This window comes from Chelonia mydas, chromosome 2, assembly GCF_015237465.2.
Source record: "Chelonia mydas isolate rCheMyd1 chromosome 2, rCheMyd1.pri.v2, whole genome shotgun sequence".
NCBI lineage: Eukaryota > Metazoa > Chordata > Testudines > Cheloniidae > Chelonia > Chelonia mydas.
Window position 1 is genome coordinate 161,303,827 of NC_057850.1, and position 16,440 is coordinate 161,320,266.

General features: G+C 41.8%; 1 protein-coding gene across 17 annotated transcripts in view; it reads right to left on the reverse strand.

The window, feature by feature from the left end:
- IKZF1 (IKAROS family zinc finger 1) overlaps positions 1-16,440 on the reverse strand; it is a 115,329-nt gene that overhangs the window by 4,627 nt on the left and 94,262 nt on the right. For 10 of the 17 annotated variants that reach the window (XM_043540458.1, XM_037889953.2, XM_037889951.2 and 7 more), the window contains 3 exons: positions 15,326-15,493; positions 12,486-12,611; positions 7,209-7,343 (listed from right to left, as the gene is read on the reverse strand). In XM_043540458.1, coding sequence (XP_043396393.1) covers positions 7,209-7,343; positions 12,486-12,611; positions 15,326-15,493 — 429 coding nt within the window. The remainder of the gene's footprint in view (positions 1-7,208; positions 7,344-12,485; positions 12,612-15,325; positions 15,494-16,440) is intronic. The other 7 variants (XM_043540460.1, XM_037889954.2, XM_043540455.1 and 4 more) reach the window with 2 other exon arrangements.

The following is a 16,440-nucleotide window of genomic DNA, read 5'->3' on the forward strand; positions in this document are numbered from 1 at the left end:
TACAGATCTGCATCTGAAATTGAGAACTGCTGTGAAGAGCTCTCAATTTCCTAGTGCGCTACACAAGAACTGATCACAAAATATATTTTGGCAAACAATCAAAAAAATTCAATTCTGAAATACTGTCGTGGTGCCTCATGAGGCTTGTGGTTCAGCTGCCTTAAACTCCCATTCTTCTCTACAGGCTGGGCTCCTTGGTTGGACTCTGGTGTGCCATGACCTCCCTGTTGGTGCATGGAGGTGCTATATCATGGCAGTTACATGGCCACTGTGCATCATGGGAGATAAAGTCTGTCAAAGGATCCTGGCCCATAGAAGAGAATGGGAGTCTGTCAGAAATATTTTGGTTTTTGTCTGAAAAACAAAAACATTTCATTTTTCAACCATTCAGCTTATTGGCAAAAAATCAAAACCTTCTGTGGAAAGCAAACACTTTTCACAAATTCATTTAATCAAAAAGTCAATTTTCCATCAAACACTTCAAATGAAATTTTTTGGACCAACCATAGGCTAGACGCTAGTTCTGAAAAGAAGGTTCACTTGTCCATAAGTTTTCTGTAGTGAAAAGTAGTGGCAGGAGCAACATAAGGCAATGTTTCTCAAATAAATAATGCCATTGAACTGAAAATTACCATTCTGCATGGAGTGAGACTTCTTTTGAGCTGTCTAAACAGTCCATTTTGCCAACCAAATCTAGGTGTGACCTTACACGTGCAATAGAGTCCACTGAAAAAATTACAACTTCACATCTATCAGCAAAGAAAAAAAATATAAGGAGCAGTTTCCAAGTATATAAACTAAGATTTCCAAAAGTTACTGTGTGTCCAACTTCTAATGACTAAAAAGGGGGTGCGCCTCACTTTTAGAAGTCAGGCCCCTGTAAGGTGCCTCAAATTGGGCACCCAAAAATTGAAGTGTCTATTATCAGTAATCACTTTCGAAAATCTTGTCTATAGAGAAACAAGTTAAAAATAAAAAGTAAAGCCTGGGAATTAGAGAAATTATTTAAAACTGCAGCTGCTGATTTAAAGTATATCTGTGTACTACACTACACTATCACTCATGATACTGAACTTCACTAACAGGTAGCTTTGAATGACAGAAAAGTCTCTCATGCAGTATTTGTAATACATCTGCAATATTACCAGTCCCATAAAGGAGGAGCAAAGAGGAGGAAACCTCCTTCAGGTCCCGGATAGTGTACCCCACCCCATATGGTAGTTGTTTTCAAACTGCGGGTCATGACCCAGTACAGGGTTGTGGAATGGAAGGCACTGGGTCACGGCGTCTCTGATCAGCACCGCCGACCGGACCCTTAAAAGTCCCGTGGGCGGTGCTGCCTGGCTAAGGCAGGCTAGTTCCTACCTGTTCTGACACCGCACTGCACCCTGGAAGTGGCCAGCAGCAGGTCCCGCTCCTAGGTGCGGGGGCCCCGGGGCTCTGTGTGTTGCCTCTGCCCCGAGCACTGACTCTGCATTCCGATTAGCCAAAAACCCACCAATGGGAGCTGGGAGGGGGAGGGGGAGGGGGTTCGGTGCCTGCGGGCGAGAGACGCACGGAGCAACTTGTGCACCTCTGCTGAGGAGCTGGACCTGCTGATGGCCACTTCCAGGGCACAGCACGGTCTGTGGTGCCAGGACAGGCAGGAAGCCTGTCTTAGCACCCCCACTGTGCCACTGACCGGGAGCTGCCCGATGTAAACCCATGCCCTAACCCCATGCCCCAATCCCCTGCCCCAACCCTGAGCCCCCCCAAACCCAGAGCCCCTTCCTGAACCCCAAGCCCCTCATCCCCAGCTCAGAGCCTTGACCCCCCTCCTGTACCCCAACCCCCTGCCCCAGCCCTGAGCCCCCCCCAAACCCAGAGTCCCCTCATGCACCCCAAACCCCTCATCCCCGGCCCCAACCCCGAGCCCAGAGCCCTGACCACCTCCTGCACCCCGAGCCCCGCCCACACCCTGACCCACTCATTCCTGGCCCCACCCCGCAGCCCTCACCCCCGCACCTCAACCCTCTGCCCCACCCCTGAGCCCTTCTCACACCACAAACCCCTCATCCCCAGCTCTGTTGGGTCACGGGCATTAACAATTTTCTTCAACTGGGTCGCCAGAAAAAAAGTTTGAAAACCACTGCCCTATGGTTAAATAATTTCTCTATGGAACTGTGAGCAACGTGGATCTGACAGATCTCAGGAGATCCAGTGGAGGTGAGGTCCTGCTTCCCTCATACCAGTCACTGCTGCTGTCACTCCTCCTCAAAATACAGAGGGGCTCCCTTCAAAGTTAATACTGCCCTGGGCTACACTAATAACTTTCCCATTAGTCTGCAGCATGTAGAAGATTGCCTAGAGTGTGGCCCAATTGTTCCTTCCTGTAGAAGAGCCTCCAAAGAGCAGGGGGAAAGTCTGCTGGAAATTCCACAGGATGAACTGGACAGAATTGCCCTCTCAGATTGGAGGGATTTCCAAACTCCACGAAGGGCCAAGAGTGCAGCCTGGAAATCGCTTGCTTGAAATCCTGCAAAAAACAGACCTATAGTGCAGAAAGTCCTGCTGCCTACCAGGCACTTCCTGAGCCTCCATCTTCTCTGGAAACCTGGCTCCTCCCTGCTGTGCTCTAGTCTCGCTCCACAGCAGGGAAGATAGCACAATGGGAGCCAACTAGAGCTGGTCAGGAATTTTTTGACGAAACGTCTTTTCGTAGGAAAATGCTGATTAGTCAAAACTAGAACTTTTTGCGGAATCTTTGCTCTTTTGACTAAACTTTCTCAGGTCCGGGATAGAATTTCTCTCTCCTCCTGGGAGGCTCTTATTCAGCTGAAATGTGGGAGACCCAGGTCCAAATCCCTGCTCTGCATCAAGCAGTCTTTCCTCATCCCCAGGCGAGTGCTCTAACCAGTGAGCTGTTGGTTAATTGGAAGCTGCGGGACTCGCTCTCATTTTTTGTGAAACGTTTCTAAAAATTTTAGGTTTTGTTCCAATGCAAAATGAAAACAAATGTCAAAAGCTCAACTTTTTTTGCAAAATGTTTTTTTGTTTTTTTTTTTGTTTGTTTTCTGACCAGCCCTCGAGCTAGTACTTCTTGGAGCTATATTAACTCCTGAGTAAATTTCCAATAAGAAGGCATGGCATACACAGCTCCTAATTTGGCTCCACCAACACCTGACCCTGTGCTTTTTGGGCTGCTTTTCCCACCAGTGTCCGCCTCCCACTCCTAGTGCTAGTGTTTGCTCCTCCCCACTAATGCCATGATTTTGATTAGATGCACCATTTCTAATCCCATAGTTTTGAAATGCAAAGAGCTAAAGACTGGAGATTCAAAATGGACTCTGTAGAAAATGCATGGGCAAGGTGTGAAATGCTTACCACATTTTTTAATATGAATTTATACCCTTGATTCAGAAAACTACAAAGTTAAAGCATCCTTAAAACCCAGGCTTTCTTTGTTATTATATGTCATACACTGGGCATCCAGAGGGCACAAGTTTAGGTGTTCTTTATTGGTTAATATTTGCTTTATGATTATGTACCATAACTAGCCTATAGCTGACCAATATAATCAATAGCTCCATGTAAGGAAAAAATCTGTCACAGAGCAAGACCATTTCAAATGCACACAAGCTGAAGGCAGGCAGGTATCATTTTTACATATGGGCAGTGCAGATAACACGCGTGCTCATTAAAAACAATCGCCTATTTTTATGGTTATCAGAGAATAAGTAAGGTAAACTGCTAGTGGTGTGAAGCTCTTCAGAAACTTTGCAGGGTTTCAGGGCTCTTGCTCCAGGTAGCCAAATGCTAACAGATAGCTGACACTCTGTAGCTCGGATAGGCTGCTTTTTTTTTTTCTGGTTGATGTTGTAACATATCAGGCATATTTCAGCCTGAACTGTTACCAGTCCCTCTCCAACCCCAGTTTGGAAGGTCCAGTTTGGCTCTCAGTCCTGGGGGTCTGTTCCTATTTGCAAAGCAAGGTGATGTACACAAGTGCTGCAAAGGCAATATTTCTGTCAAATAATTTTGCACCTAATTAATTTAAATTGGTGAATGAACTCAGCTTTATAAAGTACCAGGTTCCACCTTGAGAAACTTACTGTTCTTTCTCTCTCGAGTTTGGGACTGACTGGACCTTGGCTTAGCTCTAATATTGTTGCATTCTTCTTTGCAACAGTGGCTTATTTTTCCTACCTTGTTAACCACCCCTGAGGTTTATACTTGACTAGCTTGGCTGAGGAAACCTGTGCCTTCTCTGGCATTTGTAACCAGTGGTGCTTCTGGGCTTGCTTCTCCTCTCATTTAATTCTGTCTAAATGACAAGTGACACCAGTGAGATCAATAGTGATGCACTGATTTAAAGTCAGTGTAAGTGGGGAGAATCAGGACCGGTGTCTTTTAAGTTAGTCACTGGTTAAATGATGCTAGCATTGTTATGTTAAAGAAATGGGGGAGGGCTAGAAATTGGTTCAGTGTTTGGTGTATTTAATTCTTTAGTTCAATGTCCATTTTCTTGTTACCAAAATGGACTTTGGACAAGGAGACAAGATTTGGAGTTTGAGCAACTGGTAATGTACTTCATATTAAGTGGGGTGAGCACTGGGGAAAGGAGGAGGGGATTTGAGGGTCTCTGATGAGTCTCTTTGTCCAAAGAGGCCATTTTTTTTGACAGCAGATCTTCATAAATATTGTCTGTCATTATGGTGTCTTCTTACACCACACACTGAATAAGTGACAGGAAACTGCCTTACCCATGTCTCTCATTTGCCTGGCTTTCTTTATTGTTTGTTAGTATGAGGGTGACAAACAATGGAGAACAAAAAAAATAGTCCATGCCCAACCTCTCTAAATAGGTTACTTATTCATGTTTATTAAAAATTGTTTTCTAAAACAAATTAATTTCTCTGGTCTTCCTGGTGTCTTCACAGCTGATATTTTTTCCTTATACAAAAAGTCTGAGATAAATTCTGTCCAGAGCCTTCAGAAGAATTTCATCAACTTATTCCAGTAGTTGAATCTGGTCCTTAATCATCAAACAATTTGGGGTTCTTTAACTCAGAATTCCTACCACATTTTCAGTATTTACCTCTACTACAATTTTGTCGTCATCTTCAATTCTGCCATCTCAGTGGGTAAGCAGCTACATTTCCTGCCCTGATTAAGTCCTGCTCCTTCAATCATTGCCTTCTTTTCCCTGTCTTTGATTATCTCTTTAAACCTCCTATTCTATCTTCTGACACAATGACACACTCTGGTACGAGATTCCTCCTCCCCTCTCCTACAATATATTCTCTCCTCCCTTACCCGTTTCTGACTCAGACGTGTGTCTCTTACTCTCTTCCACCAGTCCCTCAATCTGCTCTCTTGACCGTGTTCTCTCCAACTCCTGACTTCCCTTGCTTCCTCCCTTATACAATCTCCCTTCCTTCTTCTCGGTTTTTCTCCTCTCTGGCTCACACCTCTCTGACTTCAAACATGCTATTATTTCCCGTAGCCTCAAACATCCCTCCCTTGAGCCCATCTCCCTCTCCATCTATCACTCTCCTCTTTCAAAATTCTCAAATGTGTTTTCTACCCTTGTAGCCTTAACTTCTTCTATGTTAACTCACTCCTTGATCACCTTCAATTGGGCTACCTCCATTCCGCTGAAATGGCCCAATGACGTCTTCCTGGACAAATCAAAAAGGTTCTTCTCCATCTCCATAATTCTCAGCTCTCTCCCATTTCAGATATGGTTGATCATGCCCTCTTCCTAAATATTCTCTCTGCCCTAGATAGCAGAGACTTCCTTTCCTACCTCTCAGACTACTTCTGCAGTATCTTCTTTGGTGGCGTTTCTTTCCTCCCTCTCTTTACTGAGGTCTCTCAGCATTCTGAGTTGGCCCTATCTTCTTCTCCCTTTACAGTCTCATCCAGTGTTTTCTGTTGTGCCTCTTCTCCTCTCACTTAAACCCACTCTATTCATACTTGTACTTCTGGCTGTCTCTTCCTGGATGTCCTGCCCACAGCTCAAATTTAACCCCTGAAAAACGGAATGCCTACTGTTCTACCGGTGTTCTTCCCTGCTTCAAATCCTTCCACTGGCTTCCTGTCACCCACGCCATGAGTTTGAGCTGCTGCTTCTTCTCTTAAAAGGCATATGCAACTTGGATCCCTACTATTCCCTGTTTGACTCTTTCTGTGGCACACTTCACTCCCCCTTTGCTCCATCCATGCCACATGAGTTACTGCTCCCTTGTGTCTTCCCACTCTTAGTATCAAACAGCCTTCCATGTGGCTTCCTACATTCTGGAATCCCCCTCCCTTACCTGGTCTGTCATGTCTCCACCTTTTCTTCAAAACCCTTCTTACAATATAGTCCTTCCCACAGGCTTTAATCCTCTCCTGAAGCAAGTGATATAAAACTAGGAGAGGTCTGAATATTCTGTCTGTCTCTCTGTAGAAGTGCGCTCAGGCTTTCCTTTGAGTTTCCATGCTTTTGAGCATGGAACCTAAACATTATTGCAATCTCTCTCATTGTATTCAATTTCCTTTGATTGATTTGCTACAAGCTACTACTCTGCACACTGAATACCAACTGGAAGAAGAAAATGGACACCACCTCCTAGTCAAGTCACTGAGTCAAGAAAATGTCTATTAGTAAAATAAGGAAGCAGGTTATGGAAGTTTGTGTTGCTTATAGTATGTACGTGTAGAAGTATAAATTGATCTTGGTTTTTCTTTTACCATTCTCATCAGCTGGGCACATATTTCTAGGTTTATAAATTATACTTGACCAAAGAAATGAAGTAAACCAGTGTACAACCTTTCTGAAAGAGTGAAAGAGTATTAACCTCTTATGTTCAGCCCAACCTCACTTACACACACATGCTTACACATGTGTCAACACACAGGGTCTGCCCCTGATGGGGGAAGTTAACAAAACGTAGCCTTAAGCATCTGCTTAAGTGCTTTCCTGAGTAGGAGCCTCGATTCCCAGGATGATCATATAGAAAACCTGGGGCATCAACAGTGGAAAAGGCAAGAATACTGAACCCCCCACAAAAGCTGTAAAATGGAAACTTAAGCTGCAGAAAGCATCCTTTTTGTAATGCATCCGTCTAGCGAATGCTATATATTTATATATGGTTAATTTAATGATAACAAATGAAAATCATGATGCAAAACTGAAAACCCTATAAGGCTTTTTTATGAGACAGCAAACGTTTAACTCTTACCAACAAATTTCTGAGGCATAGAGCTCTTACGTTTGGCGACGTTACTTGCTAGTCTATCCAGCACGAGGGATCTCTCTGACCCTATCTTGCACAAGTCTTCAGCCATTTCACTCTGGTTAGTTTCCTCTTTTATTACTGAAATCAAATGACATCAGAGGGTTAGGCATGCATGCTCCATTTTAATGGAACTACCATCTTTGTATCGTGTTAGTCAGACTTTTCCATTAGCATGCAACCAACTAAAACCAGGATCTTACCTGACAGGCACAGGTTGACTCTGACTGTTTGTATCATTGTCCCTTATGCTGACTAAATTATATCAGTTCTCATCTTCCCCTCAAATAGGATGTAGAGATAACAGATTGCAAAGTACAATTACAGCTTATGGGGCTTGAATTGCTCTGTGCCCTGTCTAGTTATTTACACTGGTGCAAAATGGAAGTCTAACATGATCACTCTGATTTGGTTTTACACCCACCTTGCAATGGTCTGAACAATTACACATGGTGCAGGAAAATGGGGAATCAGGCCCTAAGATCTTTAATATTACTTTTGATATAAAGCACTCCCCCTCTTACCCTCCCCACCCCCCACTACCTTTCAGTGACAGAAAAGCCCAGCACAATAAGCGTCGCTTCAACAGAAATGGGGCATGGCTATCACTTCATATAGAAGAATGTATTTATAATTTACGTAGAAAACAACTTCTCTGACAGTTCACTATTACTCTACTTTCCTGATACAGTGTTAGTCATTAAAATCCAATTTTAGCTAGTCCAGTGGCTGAACATATATTTATCATAGAGCATTGACCTTCTGCACTCAGACTGTTTTCTGACTTCCTGCTGCTGCCAAGAAGTTTTAGGTTTAGAAAGGAAGCCCAGCAAAGAGATTCTTAGCTATGAGCCACTAGGGAAAAGGTTCCTGTTATGTCACTTTGTAGCAATTGCCTGTGGAAGCTGAAGGGGTATGAGACTGAACTGGCACAACAAGAGCTCTAGGATGGTAAACTATACCTATTCTGAGCATCCAATGGCTGAAGAAAAGGTGATCTATCAAGTGCATCCGATGAAGTGAGCTGTAGCTCACGAAAGCTCATGCTCAAATAAATTGGTTAGTCTCTAAGGTGCCACAAGTCCTCCTTTTCTTTTATCAAGTGTGTGTAACGTTGGATTTTTTTTTTTTTTATCTTTTGCCAGGAGATGAATATTTTAAGCAAGATTGTGACTTGATATCTGATCATCAAGTAAAAAAGCTTGATTCAGCAAGCTGTCTTTTATATTCTATGTCTGCTGGTGACATGTTATCTTCTCAATAGGTGTGCTCACTTATTGATGGATGTTTACCTGGTATCTACTGCTGTGGTAACTGGACACCTCACACTAGTCAAAGTAACCATATCTGTTGCCTACATGAACGGAATAAGCAAACCCACTGGACCCATGCTAGTAATATGTATACAGTGTTGCTGTAGCTGTATTGGTCACAGGATATTCGAGAGAGACAAGGTGGATGAGGTGATATCTTTTATTGGACCAATTCGACTCTTCTTCGGGTTTGTGTAAGCTCGAAAGCTTGTCTCTCGCGCCCACAGAAATGGGTCCAATAAAAGATATCACCTCACCCACCTTGTCTCTCTAATGTTAGCAATATGTCATTTAAATGGCAGCCTGATAGAATAGGGTTGGCTACATCATGCCCTGAAGTTGACAGACTCAAGTGGGGTGGATCAATAGAAGGAGCCGTTAAGTGCCCTCAGAGAAGAGTGCCCCCATGGAAGACAACTCTAGGAACCAACAGCAGGAGCAATCTAGCAGATCTTAACCACGGCTGCGGGATGACATACTACAGTGGTTGAAGTGCTCGCTGAAATGACTGGGCCCCAGACCATTTAAGATTTTAAAGACTGATCACTTCCAGATGCTATTCAAGGTGTGGGCATAGTCAGTCAGTACCAGGCACTGGTGTTGTGTGCTCATTACAATAAGGAGGCAAGCTTCTGCATTTGGTATAAGCTAACACTTCCAGGTGTTTTCCAAGAATAGCCCTTTGGAGTGTATGTTACAACAATTCAATTTAGAAGTCACAAAAGGGTAAAATTCTATGGTAAAGGCCCAAAGCAATAAAAAGTCACTGTTTCTAAAGGACATAATGACAAGTAGCAGTTCCCACATTGACACCAAAATGCAAACACAAACACATTTCCCCGTGGCATCCAAGAAGGTAGCCCAATAACATTTCCAAAGAATTAAAGGAGGATTAGCCCAGGATTTCTTTTTTTTTTTTTTTTTTTTTTTTTTTTGGGGGGGGGGGGGGATGGATGAAAAATAGCAAGCAAAAAATAAAAATTTAGGCCCAAACCAGTATTTTCCAGTTTTTGGAAACTGAAACCTATGCCCACCCTACCGCACCCCCCAATAATTGGTGGCAAACCTGAATTTTTGGGGGTTTTCATTGCCAAAAACTGAGAATTATCTCTGTTTTTGTGCTTTCACTGAATTTTTTTGTGGGAACAAAAAACACAGATATCTGTATACGCCTACACCATCTACCTGTGTATCTTTGTGGCTGTACTATGCCATAGCTCCATTGATTGATTCTGATAATACACTAAACCACAACAGCAAAGCTCAGTCTATAAGTTTTCATAGTTTGTCTTTTCTGATATTTACTATAGTACTTGGAGGGTCTCATGCATTCCTATTGAAATCAACAGCAAAACTCCCACTTATGTCTGTGGAAGCAGCATCAGACACTAAGGTGAAATTCTAGCCCTACTGAAGTTGTTTGGAGCTTTGCCATTGATTTCAGTGGGGCCAGGATTTCCTTTCCAAATCTCCTTCAAATTCAAAGACAAAATGAAAGAAAATACGTTGTTCCCCTTCACCCTCCTCCTTGGCTCTGCCCATATTAGGTACGTTTCCCAGTGAGAGGTATCAGGCCCCTAAAGGAAGTGGTAGAAATCAATTGCTTAGGACTTTTCAATTAGATTAGACAAAATACTAGAAAATATGCTGTGGAAAATAATCCTGCAGTAACAGGGAGATGGACCGGATGACCCTACCCCTCAGCTCTATGATTCTATTAATACAACAATCAGTGGGACTTAATTATCATAGTAATAGCTCCTTAATACATACTGAAAAGTTGAATGAACAGTAGTTCTTGCATATAAGACTGACTTACTTTTCTAAGTATAAAAACCATGCCTTTAAAAATATTTTTAAATACCAAAAGGACCAGGTCTCATTCTGAACTGCTTTGTTGCATATTTACCTCTTTACAGATATAATATTTTTAAAATTGAAAAATGGCATCTGAAGTCAAACCGTGTTTGTGATGAGTTAGGGAGCATTGTATGTAATTTAAAATACCAGAATCACTTTCAACAAAGGATTTTTAAATGAAAAACTGGTTTATTACCTGAGAAATAATACCCATTTTTGTTAAAAAGTAGGATCTGTGGCAAAATACAGTGTTTAGATTTTACTCCCAGTTTCTAAAATCAAAGTCATATTAGATATAATAGGGATCTGGCTGATACTCTTTGTGTATGCAAGAAAGCAATATTTCTTAAAAACCACTTCTGAATATGCCAACTTTCAATCTGATTCAAATATTAAATAATGAGCTGCACAACCCTAAACTGCTGTGAACATCTAAGCTTTTTGTGTCAGGGTTTATAATAAGCACAGTCCCATACATCTGAGAGTTATTTCTTATTAAAGTTTCTGGTTACTGATTTCAGCTTCATCTGCATATTTTTCTTTACTAATATTTTATTTTCAGCAAGTAACTGAAAAGCTAACACAAATTGTTGTTTTGTTTTGCCCACAGACGTATCAAACCTTTATGCCAGGCACTGGAAATTCTAACCCCAGACAGACTATTTGCTTCTACATCCTATCATCCTGTTACGGAATAAATATCATGGCCTTGAGTACATTAGCTCCAGCTTTCCTCCTATTTATACATTCTCCAATCCCTCAACAAAATTAGAAGGAGCACTGCTCTAACATGCTGTTGGAAAGAAGAATCTCAGCTGCATTCAGTATTATCATTATGTGCATATACTTTACATTATCTTGTAACGTGTAAAAACATATTCAAGTGCTGTCCAGATATACAATGTTAAATAAGGCATCATTGCAAATAGGTCAGAGATAATGTACCATTTTGTCATTTGACAAACTGAATAATATATACTTACAGGATCAAAAAGGTAGGCAAGAAATGCAGTTTATCAGATGGACTGTAACCTTAAATTCCACAGCACATTGATACTCTGTTCTCTACCTGAACTAATGCCTATAAACACATCTGGTACGACTACCTCTTGTGATCAGTCTCACACATCTAATTAGCAAGACCTGCTCAATTTTAGGCATAGGTTTAGATTCTGTGTTCTCTAAGGAACAGATTGTGGCTCTGCCACATGCCCCAGACATGGGATCAGATGTTGGTGCACAGGCCCAAAGGAAAAAATCGTGTTGCAGCGAGGCACGATTCCCTCCCTACTTTCCCTTTGGTTCAGGTGGGTAGGTGTTTGCTGCTGGTGCCTACTAACAGCAAATTACTACCCTCTCCAGACTGGCTCCTCTAGCGCATTGTGGGGCAGAGCTAAGGTTCTTCTCTCTTCCTGCTCATCTGCTTGGCCTGGGAGGAGCAGCTGGCATTGAGCGCCTACTCATTGCTGTGCACTGGGACACAAGGTCCGGAAAGCCCATGCAGGTATGTAAGGGTGTGTGTGGTTCTTACCTCCCCCACCCCATACCAAAGTGTGCATTTCAGAGTAAATTCGCTCTAAATCACTTCTTGGCAGTGGAATTACCTTTTTAACAAGAGTTTGTACCCTGAGTATCGTAATCGATAGGACTCAAAATAAATAGGAAAGTTCCAGCCCTATGAGTTGGGATAACTATGCTTTAGCCTGCACAGCTGATGAGCTAAGGAATTCCAAGTCTTGTAGCTGGTTACCTGAAGGTGTTGTTTCTAGATGTAAAAGCCAAAATTAGCCTTCATACCTTAGCTTGATTGTTTTAGATTGGAGCAAAGAAAACAAGAAAACTCAATATTGATTAAGTACAACAATAGTTCCAACTAATTATCTGTCTACCCAGACAGAGATGGAAACATATATCCAAAAATCTGTTCAGTGGTGGTATTGTAATGGATAGTTACACTTCCCAGATAGCTCAACTGGACCATCCCCTAGTAATTAATGAGTGACAGGAGGGTACTGGTTCCAGGATTACCCTTTCTGCTTTTCACTCCTACCTGGATACAAGCTGCCTGAGAGGCTCATGGTTTGCAGGTAATTGTGGCAGCGTTCTTTATGTTCTTCTAAAGAGCTGCGCTGTTTATAGCTTCGGCCACAGTATCCACATTTGTGAGGTTTGCCAACTGCAGAAAACACAATTTAGCGAATGAGTGAAATTAAGTATGTGACAGAATAATAATGATAACAACAAGAAATCATTCGTGCTGTGACTATCTACAGCCAACGCTCAATGGAGTATTTGGGGCCTCTCAAAACAACAATGAAAATTTAGTTATATTCTCTAATTTAAAGACCAGGTCCTCAGCTGGTACAAACTAGCATAGCTCCATTGAAATCAATGGAACTACCCTGATTTACACCAGCCGAGGAATCTGGCCTTAAATCTTCAAAACTAGGGCAATCTTAGTTCCCCCACACATTTAGTGTGTCATTGGGCCTGATTGGTTTTCTTCTCTGCTTTGGAACTGGTCTAAATATCTGAGGGCAAGTATGATATCAAATAGAATTTTGTCTTGGTGAGTGGTGGCATGCAACAGCAAAATCAGAGAACCACAGAGGCACCAAATACCTCAGACAAATGTTATCATCATATTTGCAAACATCCTTTAAGTATTCACTTTGCTGGGTTTTGTAAAATAAAGATTTGCATATTGATAATGATTTCTTTAAAGTTAAAGGCTTTGCAAAATTCTAGGACATTTGATGGTACAATCCTGGGTTCATAAGTTGAAAATTATCTTGGGATGCTGGGATCCCAATTTCTGGAATTTCAGGGCCTTGGACTCCACCTCTTAGAATTTATTGCATTGGGGAGCTGCCGGTTTGGCACAGAAAGGGTCGCAGCGCTACAAGACTTCCTCCATTCTTTGTCTTATGTGCCTCATCCTTGATGTGGGAAGAATTCTCAGGTTGATGAGGGAAGAACTGTAGGGAAGAGAAGGTAATTCAGTCTCCAAGTCCTCTCTGCACAGAGACTGCCAACTGGGGTGACTGTTTTTGTGGTGTAGACCACTGTCCACTAGAGATAGATGAACCAGGTCTGATGCAATGAGAACCAACTCAACCCTTTACTTAAAACTAGAACCAAATCCAAATAGATTCTTTTTTTTAGGTTCAAATCAGTCCTGGATAATTTTTATAAAAAATATTTTTATTTTCCTAGTTCTGGCAGAATCCAGAAGCAGAAGCACTGAAATATCATGACAGAGGCTCTGTTTGTGGTATATCTAGCATGACCAAATGCCGAAAGTACTTGGGAATCTTACAACAATGACTGTTCACATGAGATTTCTGGCCCAAAATTTATAGACTTATACTAAAAAGACTGGCTAGTTTTGATAAGGAGCTGTACTTTTGGATGGTTATACAAACCTCATCTTTGAGTTTTACTCACCACCACTGTCAACTAGGAACTGGACTGAGACCATCAACGTATTTGCATACAATGATGTCACTTTACTAATCATAATAATATTGCATATTTATATAGTGTCGCATATCCTAAAGAATCTCAAAACTTTATTCAAACTGTATAGAAATCACTTCACCCATATCTGGGATGGAATGCTACAGTTGCTACATAGCATAAAGGACAACACAATACTTGTTTGGAGAGGAAGTGAAGAGGAATACTGTATCTCCTTGAAATGGCAATTTTAGATAAGCAGAATGCCTATATGCCCAGTTCAGAAAAAAATCCCTATGCAGGATATCATTTAAGCACATGCTTAAGTCCCACTGAAATCAAGGAGCTTAAGAACACGTTTAATATTAAGCTTGTGCTTAAATGGTTTCCTGAATTAGGACCTGATATAGGCAGAATCCAAAGGGAATTTGATTTGGACACCTGGGAGAACATCTCTTACAAACAGAGCCATCTTTAGTGGTCAGGTTTTCACCTCATATAAAAAATGGCACTTCCAGAGCCTGCTACCACCATACAGGGCTATTGGCTGAATGCTAACTTTTTTACATCACTTCCAGAAGCACAAGGGGTTTCCCTTGGAGGCCTCCTTTCCAAATACTGACCAGGAGAATTCCAGCTTAACTTCTGAAATCTGATAAAATCGCAGCCCCAGCTGGCATGGTTGCAGGCACTTTTAATGGTGTGGGTATCATTTTGGATTTGCTCTCAGAAGGAGAGTGATGCTGTGACCTTTTTAAACATTGAGAAGCCTTGTTAAATGAAAAGGTAGATATGAGCACAAGCATGAGTATTTTAGAAAATATTTATCCAGGCTTCCATATTAGAGTCTTTTTATTTAAGAAATAACAATCCCCACCTGAAACCTCTAAGAGTAGAATGCAGCACACAACATATGTTATGCGCAATGGGTGAAATTAACCTCATATTTAGAGAGCCAGCACCAAGCCTATGCATTACTCAAACCTTCTTTTGAGGGATTAAGTGGGACTTCACTGGTGCAGAAGCCTTAAGCAGGCTCCGCACCACGGTGCATTTCACTCGAATCATGCAGCCCTTATTCATGCAAGTAGTCCCACGAAAGGGACTGCTCACCTAAGGGTTGAAATATCAGACTCTAACGTGGGAATTTCCAACTAGCCTGGTGCCAAGAAGTAAAGAAAAGCTGATTATTTGGGGTTGCTAAAATAAGCAGAGTTTAGTAGCTTCTGATGGGGCATCCTTACTGCTCAAACACTGCAGCTACGCACTTTTTGTTCAAGTCACAAGTTGGTCAAGCCTGAAGGGAGCCTACTTGCATCCTGACCCAAGCAGCCATTGGAGACATGGCGGCAGTGAGCAGGTACACAACTCCCGGCCTGACCTGGAAGTGAGCAAACTTTGTCCGGAAAGTGCTTGGATGTAGTTACTTACCAGAATGAGTCCTCAGGTGGCCCGTGAGGGCATCCCTGCGTCGGCAGGCATAGTTGCACAAGTGACATTTAAAGGGTTTTTCGCCTGAATGCAACTTTATGTGGCGGAGGAGGTTGCCTTTCTGAGTAAAGGAGGCTCCACACTGACTGCAGTGGAAAGGGCGTTCCCCTGTGAGGAGAAGGAGAAATATGTGAGAACAAAAATCTTACACAGTAACAAGAAAAAGATTTCAGTGAGAAAGTTGTTTTCTCACTGGTGCTCTATGACTTCCACCGGCTGCAGGTTTGATATAACATGAGGCTTTCAGACTAAACCTGCCAGTTTCTTAACGCTTCACTGGCTGGGTCAATTTGATCTGAAAATCTAATTTTTTTTTTCTAAATCAGAATGGCACATCACAATGCAAATTCAAACTCATTTAAATAAAGTGACTGCAACATTTTGTGTTGAAGAGCCACTCTTCCTGATCAGCAGTTTTGGAATAAACCAATATCCAATTTTGCATGTTGTGGCATTTGGTGGGGTTTTTAATGTGGCTTTTTTCAAAGGGTCTTTAAAATATGCCACTGAAGCAGCAAAATAAAAAGGAAACTCATTAAAAATGCATTTCAGGATCACAAGTTCATTTCAGCGTTACATTCTTATATTTAAATGAAAGGCACTTCATTATAACAGTTATAATAACTTCTTTTCATTTACATTTTCCCTGTATTTTCCCTTTCAATTTCTTCTCCATTACCTGTCTGTCCCTAAGCAGCCAAATCAGGAAAGAGACAGAGAAAGAGAGAGAGAAAAAAGTAAAATGAGAAGTTAAGACAGTGTAAAGGAAACCCTGTACCTGCCATACAAACGTCCTGACCCTCCTCAGGCAGGGTATTAACATAGGAGTTATATTAATGTGCTTTTCTCCACTTCAGGAAAAAAAAAACACACACAACCCTTTAGGAAGCACAGTCATTTGTCTAACTTGGTACACTTTATCAAGGGAGCAAGTCAGCTTGCCCATACAAAGATGCAAATATGGCTTTGGTGTTGGTTTTTTGTTGTTGTTTTGGTTTGTTTTTTGGTATTGCTCTTTGAAGTTGTTATACTCTTTTGGTTTGGAGGGATGTGAT